This window comes from Oncorhynchus mykiss, chromosome 32, assembly GCF_013265735.2.
Source record: "Oncorhynchus mykiss isolate Arlee chromosome 32, USDA_OmykA_1.1, whole genome shotgun sequence".
Taxonomy (NCBI): Eukaryota; Metazoa; Chordata; class Actinopteri; order Salmoniformes; family Salmonidae; genus Oncorhynchus; species Oncorhynchus mykiss.
In genome coordinates, this window is record NC_050572.1 from 33689893 (window position 1) to 33700876 (window position 10984).

General features: G+C 45.4%; 1 protein-coding gene across 4 annotated transcripts in view; it reads left to right on the plus strand.

The window, feature by feature from the left end:
• The window catches only part of LOC110488366 (sodium/potassium-transporting ATPase subunit alpha-3), a 28677-nt gene extending 19449 nt beyond the window's left edge, over nucleotides 1–9228 (plus strand). For 3 of the 4 annotated variants that reach the window (XM_036970872.1, XM_036970874.1, XM_036970873.1), the window contains 13 exons: nucleotides 2190–2388; nucleotides 2835–3079; nucleotides 3419–3611; nucleotides 3723–4035; nucleotides 4564–4714; nucleotides 4855–5023; nucleotides 5610–5764; nucleotides 5991–6114; nucleotides 6247–6392; nucleotides 6953–7083; nucleotides 7266–7367; nucleotides 7623–7714; nucleotides 8295–9228. In XM_036970872.1, the coding sequence (XP_036826767.1) occupies nucleotides 2190–2388; nucleotides 2835–3079; nucleotides 3419–3611; nucleotides 3723–4035; nucleotides 4564–4714; nucleotides 4855–5023; nucleotides 5610–5764; nucleotides 5991–6114; nucleotides 6247–6392; nucleotides 6953–7083; nucleotides 7266–7367; nucleotides 7623–7714; nucleotides 8295–8323 (2049 nt within the window). In that variant the 3' untranslated portion in view covers nucleotides 8324–9228. Of the gene's footprint in view, nucleotides 1–426; nucleotides 789–2189; nucleotides 2389–2834; nucleotides 3080–3418; nucleotides 3612–3722; nucleotides 4036–4563; nucleotides 4715–4854; nucleotides 5024–5609; nucleotides 5765–5990; nucleotides 6115–6246; nucleotides 6393–6952; nucleotides 7084–7265; nucleotides 7368–7622; nucleotides 7715–8294 lie in introns of those variants that run through there. The other variant, XM_036970875.1, reaches the window with a different exon arrangement.
• Nucleotides 9229–10984: the final 1756 nt, after the last annotated feature.

The window sequence follows — 10984 nt, forward strand, 5'->3', positions numbered from 1 at the left end:
TCTGTCTGTCTGTCTGTCTGTATCTGTCTGTGTCTGTCTGTGTCTGTCTGTGTCTGTCTGTCTGTCTGTGTCTGTCTGTCTGTGTCTGTCTGTCTGTGTCTGTCTGTGTCTGTCTGTCTGTGTCTGTCTGTGTCTGTCTGTGTCTGTCTGTCTGTGTCTGTCTGTGTCTGTCTGTGTCTGTCTGTCTGTGTCTGTCTGTCTGTGTCTGTCTGTGTCTGTCTGTCTGTGTCTGTCTGTCTGTGTCTGTCTGTGTCTGTCTGTCTGTGTCTGTCTGTGTCTGTCTGTGTCTGTCTGTCTGTGTCTGTCTGTGTCTGTCTGTCTGTGTCTGTCTGTCTGTGTCTGTCTGTGTCTGTCTGTCTGTGTCTGTCTGTCTGTCTGTGTCTGTCTGTCTGTCTGTGTCTGTCTGTCTGTGTCTGTCTGTCTGTGTCTGTCTGTGTCTGTCTGTCTGTGTCTGTCTGTGTCTGTCTGTCTGTCTGTGTCTGTCTGTCATTGGCTCTTACTCTGTGTGTTCTATATCTGTGTTAGTATTTCCCTGTGTCCCGGTATCGTTGTGGAATTATGCAATTATGCTATCTGTCTTTTGTGATGTTGTGGTGGTGTATCGTATCTCTATTTTTCTCTTTCTCTCCATAAAAGGCAGCCCATTGTGTTATGTGTACCTGTATCTTTCTTTTTTCTCTCCTTCCCGCTCTCTCTTTTTCAGGCTGTTCCTTTTTTCTCTCCTTCCCTCTTTGTGTTTGTCTCTCTTTTTCAGGCTGTCTTTGCGCCTCGGTCAGTGACACCCCCTGGTTAGTTGTCTTCTATGACAACTGTTAAGAGAGATTGACATGCTAGGCTAATGTTAATATATATGCTAGGCTAATGTTAATATAAATGCTAGGCTAATGGTAATATACATGCTAGGCTAATGTTAATATATATGCTAGGCTAATGTTAATATACATGCTAGGCTAATGTTAATATATATGCTAGGATAATGTTAATATATATGCTAGGCTAATGTTAATATATATGCTAGGCTAATGTTAATATAAATGCTGGGCTAATGTTAATATAAATGCTAGGCTAATGTTAATATAAATGCTAGGCTAATGTTAATATATATGCTAGGCTAATGTTAATATATATGCTAGGCTAATGTTAATATAAATGCTGGGCTGTTACCACTCTCACTGCTTGGCTAGTTGCCTGTGTCGGCCATGATATTTTGAAAGTAGCATGCTACACCGGCGCCCGCCTTTTCGCTGCTTTTGCTCTGTGCTTTGCTTTCCTACTCTTTCTATCTTTGCATTGCAGCTCTGGGCTGTGAAATATATTTGAGTATTTTATTTGACTCTAGCGCATTTGAATGTAGTGGAGAGGTGGGGATGTGGACTGACAGGGGTTTACACAACTCCAGGTCTCAAGGGTAGATGTTTAGCTTTCTTGTATTGATTTGTCATGGTTTTACTTATCTGTAGACGCAAGTAAGGTGTTGATTGGTTTGAGGGTCTAGGGCAGGGCTGCCCAATCCTCTTCCTGGAGATCTACTGTCCTGTGGATTTTCAGTCCAAACCTAATTTAGCATGTCTCATTCAGCTAGTTAAGGTCTTGTTGAGCAGCTAATTAGTAGAATTGAGTGTGTTACATTAGGGTTGGACTGAAAACCCACAGGACGGTAGATCTCCAGGAAGAGGGTTGGACTGAAAATCCACAGGACTGTAGATCTCCAGGAAGAGGGATGGACTGAAAACCCACAGGACGGTAGATCTCCAGGAAGAGGGTTGGACTGAAAACCCACAGGAAGTAGATCTCCAGGAAGAGGGTTGGACTGAAAATCCACAGGACTGTAGATCTCCAGGAAGAGGGTTGGACTGAAAACCCACAGCACGGTAGATCTCCAGGAAGAGGGTTGGACTGAAAACCCACAGGACTGTAGATCTCCAGGAAGAGGGTTGGACTGAAAACCCACAGGAAGTAGATCTCCAGGAAGAGGGTTGGGCAGCCCTGGTATAGGGCGTCCACCCCTGGAGTTGTGCACCCCGTGACTTTACTTTTCTGACTTGGTACTAATATTTTATTTTATACTCTCTCTCCTACTTTATGTCACCCTGTCTTCTTTTCCCAATCCCTGTTGCATTCTCTCTCTCTCTCTCTCTCTCTCTCTCTCTCTCGCTCTCTCGCTCTCTCGCTCTCTCGCTCTCTCTCAGGTGTGTCTGACCCTGACCGCTAAGCGTATGGCTCGTAAGAACTGCCTGGTGAAGAACCTTGAGGCTGTGGAGACCCTGGGCTCCACCTCCACCATCTGCTCTGATAAGACTGGTACCCTGACCCAGAACAGGATGACCGTGGCCCACATGTGGTTTGACAACCAGATCCACGAGGCCGACACCACAGAGGACCAGTCTGGTAAGAGAGAAGAGAGAGGGGTTTAAGTTCACTGAACTCATTTATGTCCTTACTATACGATAGCAAAGTAAATATATCTTGGCTTTGCATATCGTGATCACAGTTATTGAGATGATTGCAGCGGTTAAGGTGATTTAGATAGTCTTGTATATTGATTGTGCCCTCCTTGGAACTGACTGGAATTAGATATAATTTTGCAAACCAGCATAATGTTTGGCCTGCTGGCCTGATGAGGCACCCGAGCCAGAAGTTTTAGACCACTGTGTTAGTGAATAACTAGGCCATCAAAGATTGGCCTTATGTTGTTTGTAACGTCTTGTACCAAAGGCTTTGCATTTTTAATGATAGTAAGTTTACTTATGCAGGCTTCAAGGCTGCCTGTGGGCACATGAACGCAACAACCATGTGTCTGTCACTAAGAACCCCCCCCCCCCCCTTCTCCCCAGGCGCCTCCTTCGACAAGAGCTCGGAGACGTGGTTGGCGCTGGCGCGGGTGGCGGCCCTGTGTAACCGGGCGCAGTTCAAGGCAGCTCAAGACCAGCTGCCCATCCTGAAGAGGGACGTGGCGGGTGACGCCTCCGAGTCCGCGCTGCTGAAATGTATCGAGCTGTCCTGCGGCAGCGTCAGACAGATGAGGGAGAAGAACAAGAAGGTGGCCGAGATCCCCTTCAACTCCACCAACAAGTACCAGGTGAGTGAGCAACATGGAGCACAAGCGTACACCCTGGATCCTGTAGGTGTCAAACATCTCATTGTGGAAGTGCTGATCTAGGAACGGATTCCACCTATCTACAGTATGTGATCTTATTCATTGTGGTATAAAGGGCTAAACTGATCCTGAATCAGCTTGATACATACGGCCCCAGGTCTAGAGGTGGGTCTGACCTGGGTCTGGGTTAGGGTTGAGGGTTAGGGTTTAGCCGGGGTGTAGACATGAACCTAGGGTTAGGGAAAACAAGGGTTTGTATAAGAGGCTGAACACAAGTGTGTGATTGTGCCTCCTCCTCCACCCCCCACCACCAACCACCAGCTCTCTGTGCATGAGACGGAGGATGAGAACGACAACCGCTACCTGCTGGTGATGAAGGGAGCGCCAGAGAGGATCCTGGACCGCTGCTCCACCATCTTGATCCAGGGCAAGGAGCAGCCCATGGAGGAGGAGATGAAGGAGGCCTTCCAGAACGCCTACATGGAGCTGGGAGGACTGGGAGAGAGAGTACTCGGTGAGAGAGAGGGTGGGACAGATGAGAAGAGAGTAAGAAATGGGAACCTAAAGAGGCATTTCAGAGCGCATATACGAATAATAATACCAATCTAATACTGTCCCTCCCCAGGTTTCTGCCACCTGCTAATGCCTGAGGACCAGTACCCCAAGGGCTTTGCCTTTGACTGTGACGATGTCAACTTCACCACAGAGAACCTGTGCTTCGTGGGCCTCATGTCCATGATTGACCCTCCTCGTGCTGCCGTGCCTGACGCCGTGGGCAAATGTCGCTCCGCTGGCATCAAAGTCATCATGGTGACCGGCGATCATCCAATCACAGCCAAGGCTATCGCTAAGGGCGTGGGCATCATCTCCGAGGGCAACGAGACAGTGGAGGACATCGCCTCCCGTCTCAATATCCCCGTCAGCCAGGTCAACCCCAGGTAAGAGATATGAGGACGGAGTGTGTATGGGTGTGTACCAACACATACTGTATGGAATATGTCTCTTTCACACAGTCAGTCACTCTTTCACACAGTCAGTCAGTCACTCCGTCAGTCAGTCACTCCGTCAGTCAGATAGTCAGTCAGTCAGACTATCTGAGTGACTGTCTGTCTGTTTGTCTGTCTGACTGTCTGTCAGTCTGTCTGACTGTCTGTCAGTCTGTCTGACTGTCTGTCAGTCTGTCTATCTGATTGACTGTCAGTCTGTCTATCTGATTGACTGACTGACTGACTGCCTGCCTGCCTGCCTGCCTGCCTGCCTGCCTGCATGCCTGCCTGCCTGCCTGCCTGTCAGTCAGTCAGTCACCTCACGCACTCAAAAACTCAGTCAGTCAGTCACATCCAAATGCTTGAATGCACTTATTCACCAAAAACACTCACTGCATTTCTGTGTGTGTGTGTGTGTGTGTGTGTGTGTGTATCAGCGATAGCAAACACTCACTGTCTTCCTGCGTGTGTGTTTTCCAGGGATGCCAAGGCGTGTGTGATCCACGGAACAGACCTGAAGGATCTGTCTCAGGATCAGATGGATGAGATCCTGAGGAACCACACTGAGATTGTGTTCGCCAGGACCTCCCCCCAGCAGAAACTCATCATCGTGGAGGGTTGCCAGAGACAGGTGAGGCACACACGCACGCATGCACGCACGCACACACACACACACACACACACACGTACACACTTCCTACATATTCTGTTATACAGTAGTAGATAAAGAGGCTTTTCATAATATTCACTACCCCCCTTCCTGCCTCTCAGGGTGCCATTGTGGCTGTGACTGGTGATGGTGTGAATGACTCTCCCGCCCTGAAGAAGGCTGACATCGGCGTCGCCATGGGGATCTCCGGCTCAGACGTGTCCAAACAAGCCGCTGACATGATCCTGCTGGATGACAACTTTGCCTCCATCGTCACCGGAGTGGAAGAGGGTGAGAGAGATGGAGGGAGGGAAGGAGTGAGGGAAGAAGAAAGGGAGGGAGGGTAAAAAGTGGATATTAGCAGGGAGGAAAAAGGGTAGGGGCGGATAGAGGTATACATATGTTGAATCTTAATTAGATCACCCTGTGGCAGGAGAACTTTCATGCAATACAGGAAATGTAAAACTTTTAATGTATTTGAGGTTTTAAAAAGGCTTCTGAAGTTTTACATTTCAGACTTGATTTTCCCTTACGAAAAATGTATCATCCAATACAAAATGTTTTATGTTTTCCTGTGACTGCAGGATTATTTTCCTGCTGTATCAAACTGGCTCAAATTAAGATCATACATCTGTAGGGAGGAAGAAAACGAAGGAGAGAAAGAGGGTGGTATGAATGACAGGTAGGATGGAGAGAGTTAAAAAAAGGTCAGCGAGAAGAGAGGAAGGAGGGGTAATGGAATATTGGGAGACGAAAGAAAAGGTGCTGGTTAGAAAGGTAACTTATCTGTAATATGAGCCCATTGTTTGAAAATAAAATATATAATGATGTCGTCCTGGGGTAGCCTATACAAGCCCTTTCTCTTGTGTCCCTCCAGGCCGTCTGATCTTTGACAACCTGAAGAAGTCCATTGCCTACACCTTGACCAGTAACATCCCTGAGATCACCCCCTTCCTCTTCTTCATCCTGGTCAACATCCCACTCCCCTTAGGGACCATCACCATCCTCTGTATCGACCTGGGAACCGACATGGTGAGATACACACACACACACACACACATGCATGGCTCACGAACACACAGGCAAATTGTAGTTTGTTCAATTCATACACTATGAAGATTAAAAATACAATTTGAAATGAAGGTCGTCTGATCCAAGTGTGTGGTTTGTGTGGTTTGGTCTGTTGTCCTTTGCACCACAATGTGAGGCAGTGTATTGATATCCACTGTCTTCTCCTAACCCTAATTTATGTCTACAGGTGCCTGCGATCTCTCTGGCCTACGAGGCAGCAGAGAGTGACATCATGAAGAGACAGCCCAGGAACCCAGCCAGGGACAAACTGGTGAACGAGAGGCTGATCAGTATCGCCTACGGACAGATTGGTGGGTCTTTAAAAGTCTATCTCTGTGTTCAGGTTGTCCGTCTGTGTTGGATTGATTCCCGGCCTAATTCTAATTCTATGGGCATAGTAGATAAAGCTAACACATCTTCCTCTCCTCCCTCTGTCTCTGTAGGGATGATCCAGGCTCTGGGAGGGTTCTTCTCCTATTTTGTGATCCTGGCGGAGAACGGTTTCCTTCCCTCTTTATTGGTGGGCATCAGGCTAAACTGGGACGACCGTTCGAACAACGACCTAGAGGACAGCTACGGACAGCAATGGGTATGCTAGATTGCCTCTTTTTTTTCTCCGTTTTCATGTTTTTTTCCCTTCCAGTTTCTTTCTTTCTCTCTTTTTTTCTTTGCTCGCTCGTCTTTACTCACTCACTTTTACCACTCTTTCATCTTATTTTCTTTCATCCAGTCCTTATTAGTCTTATAAAATGAATTGCTTTCTTGGTCATCGCGACAACTTTCCACTTAGTCATCACCACCACTTTCCACTTAGTCCTCACCACCTCTTTCCACTTAGTCATCACCACCACTTTCCACTTAGTCATCACCACCACCTTCCACTTAATCATCACCACCACTTTCCACTTAGTCATCACCACCACTTTCCACTTAGTCATCACCACCACTTTCCACTTAGTCCTCACCACCTCTTTCCACTTAGTCATCACCACCACTTTCCACTTAGTCATCACCGCCACTTTCCAGGTAGTCATCACCACCACTTTCCACTTAGTCATCACCACCACCTTCCACTTCGTCATCTCTACCTCTGCTCTCGTTCACTCTTTAACCCTCCTCCGTTGTGATTTTCTCTCCCTCCCATGCCAGACCTATGAACAGAGGAAGATAGTGGAGTACACCTGTCACACAGCCTTCTTCGTCAGTATTGTGGTGGTACAGTGGGCTGATGTCATCATCTGCAAGACCAGGCGCAACTCTGTCTTCCAGCAGGGCATGAGGTCAGAACCCTTTATCTTTGCGTCTGTCATCTAATGACACATACTTTAGCATGACTAAATAACAGACCTCTTCTTTTCTCCATTTAGGTAAACCATGTGTTTTGTAGGGTTATGAAGCCCCTCTACGTTATGTCTCTCATAGCTAGGATAAATGTTGAGATTAATTATTTGTTTGTTTACAGGAATAAGATCCTGATATTTGGGCTGTTTGAGGAGACAGCTCTGGCTGCCTTCCTGTCCTACACCCCAGGCATGGACGTGGCTCTCAGGATGTACCCCCTCAAGTCAGTACTGTACACCAGCCTCTCTGCCCTCATTCCCACACAGCAACAGCACCCTCTACTGAGTGATGTTTATATAGCAGTGATTTATCAGTAATGTACCAATGTGTGGACTGGAGATTATTTCAATCCAAGAATGGGGGGGGGGGGGGTGTCCTCTTTAAGGACAATTATTGATTCAACTGAATGGCACTCTGGCTGTAACTAAAACGTGTATTTTTCTTCTATGTTCTCTCCACCCGTCTCTTTCTCTCTCAGGCCCAGCTGGTGGTTCTGTGCGTTCCCGTACAGTTTCCTCATCTTCGTTTACGATGAGATCCGAAAACTCATCCTGCGTCGGAACCCCGGAGGTACTACTCTCTCACAAACACACTTAGTGTACTCACACAAATCTATAGCACAATGTACTACAGTACCCATAATAACATTTACTAAGATAGAACCAGATATATTTTACAGAGCATTGTGGGTACTGTTGTACATCATGCTACAAAATGCACAAACCCACGCAAACTCACATACAAACATGTAGAAAAGACATGCACGTTTGCATACACTAAACCAGGGTTCTCCAACCCTGTTTTGGGAGAGCTACCCTCCTGTAGGTTTTCGCTCCAACCCCAGTTGTAACTACACTGATTCAGTTTATCAACCAGCTAATTATTGGAATCGGGTGTGCTAGATTAGGTTTGGAGCAAAAACCTATTGGACGGTAGCTCTCCAGGAACAGGATTGGAGAGCCCTGCACTAAAACCATCTTAGGGGAATTCAAGTTTCCTTTGATACAAATGTTTTCTATTTCAATTTAAAAAATGATTTCTTTCTTTCTATTCTGTTCCCTTTCTATTCTGTTCCCTTTCTATTCTGTTCCCTTTCTATTCTGTTCCCTTTCTCTCTGTTCCCTTTCTATTCTGTTCCCTTTTTCTCCAGGCTGGGTGGAAAAAGAGACATACTATTAAATTATCAAACCATTCTTCCTCCCCTAAAATGCATTCCCCTCTTCCTCTCCTCCCTACCCATCCCTCTAATCACATACCAACCACACGAGAAACCACATCTGAAAACTCCTCCATTCCCCATCCTGTATGTTCCTCCAACATCGCCTTGAGGAACAAAGAACCAACTACAGAGAAGGAGAGGAACTGGATGATCACGCCAAATCCCTGCTCCCCTCTCTGTCTCGCTGACTTTTTTTTCTACCCAAAGACCACAGCATAGTCAATACTGTTTACTGTTATAATAACACTGTTCATAAATGTGCTAATACACTAATGTACAAAATGCCGGTGTAACTCGTCTCTATCAATAACAAAATGGCGGCTGCATCTAGATCCCACGGTGAGCGCTGTGGCGTCGTTGTCACCCGTTCTACCCTGACGTCCCCTCTTGACACACTCACTCCTTCCACCAATCTTCGACTTAACGTTCCCCTGCCGCCACTCCCGTAAACGTGGAACACTCCCTCCCTCTACAGGGGGAAAAAATGTCCCTCCTCCTTCCTGTTCCCCTCCCCTCCCTCTTCCTCCTGTTTTGCCAATGTTGTTGTTTTATATTAGAAGACTGAGTGTTTTTTTTTTAAACAATAGTTGGTAACATTTCTGTGTTTCTTTTTTTAATGCTAGCAGCGGCTCTGAGAGCTACTTGTCTGTGAGAACTGTGCGACCTCCCCTGTCCTTGTAAACTTCCCCCCTCACTCCCCCCAACTCACCCCTGTTGAAAAAAATATAACATTCTTTCTGTCTCCTAGGAGAAAGAGATTTCTCTCCAATTTCATTATTTAAATAAGTGAAAAATGCAATTAAGCACTGTACCGTATATGCAAAACAGCAGCAAAACAATTTATAAAAAACAAGGATCCCCCTTGCTTTTCAGTTTGGTCTCAGTTAGTTGTTTAGCATGTGAAGTTTGGCAGAGAAAGACTGTAAATACATCTTTCATACTATCAATGGCAGAGAAAGACTGTAAATACATCTTTCATACTATCAATGCTCCTGATACCACTTTAAGGCAGACAGAATGTCTCGACTTACATACCAGGGGGATTGAAGGGTTGTCTGCAATGAGGTGCGTTGGGAGCGCCGATAGTGAGTGAGCAACACTTCTTACTACACTTATTTTCACACAGCACACAATTATGCTGCTCTACCCACTCACTCGTCGTGGTTGGGCAAATCAAATAAAAAAGAATACAAAAAGGCCATAAAGAAAAATAAAATCATGGCAATATGCTATTGAATAATATAGGTATCCAGTCACCACCTCTGCAGAATTCATCTGGGCATAAATGATGATGCTCACATCCTCTGATACACTGCTAGTGCAATGAAAGCCATATAAGTCCTGAGGAAAATATACACGAGTCCTGAAAACACACACATATATATATATATATATATATATATATATATATATATGTGAATATTAAGTCCTTAGATATATCAATATATGAAAGTCCTGAAAACACAAAGTGAACACTTTTGAAAAATACATTTAGATTCTAACAACATACTTTGCAATATACTACGCGAGATGAATACTTAAGGAACCATGGAAGATCAAGAGCTTGATTCTAGCATGTTCAATAATGAGTTCCTCACACAACTCCGTCATACATCCCTTTACCTCCCTTTACCTGAATGGGTATAGGAAGGTCCCTTGATATCGTAGACCCCACACATGATTTGAAACAGACAATTATTAGTATTCATAAACCAGTAATCATAATGACCTATTGTGGTTGAGATTTATTACCTTAATGTTTATTTAAAAATTATACTTGAACATGTATGCCTTATAATGTAAGCCTTAGGGCAATGTTAGGGGCCTGCATTTCTGAAGGTTTTAACTGTTTATCTCATAGGTTTACGGCGAATGGTGTGTGCGTGTTTGTTTGCTCTAGTAATGGGCCTCTGACCGTGTGTGTGTGTGTGTGTGTGTGTGTGTGAGTGTGTGAGAGAGAGAGAGAGAGAGAGAGAGAGAGAGAGAGAGAGAGAGAGAGAGAGAGAGAGAGAGAGAGAGAGAGAGAGAGAGAGGAGGAGAGTTTGTGTTTCATGAATACTATTACAGGGCTGAGGGAGCCAATGATGGCTTGCCCATTTGTCGCACACAAATACACACAAATAGACACACACACACACACACACACACACACACACACACACACACACACACACACACACACACACACACACACACACACACACACACACACACACACACACACCTATATCCTGGGGATATAGGTCACCCCATTTGCACTGGATCCAGCTTTCTAGACCTTCTCTCTCATGAGACAGTCTTCTGATCTCTCTTCATTGTCTGTCAATTACTAGAAACCAGTTTCACCTAAATGGGGCACATATAACCCTTCATTGTTGCAGCACATAAATTACTATAGCAGCTCCTGGAGCCAGGGGCCTTTGTGAGCCTCTGAAATGCACAACACATCTTTAAATGTCGAGCTCATACTATTTCTTCATATTAAACACAATTCACAAACACAAACAGTAGCATCTGCTTCTTAGCATAGAAAAACATACCTTGAAGCTAGCTACTGTACCTCTAGCACAGCACAAATATGTCTGCTCATTATGATGCGCACACACACACACGAACACACA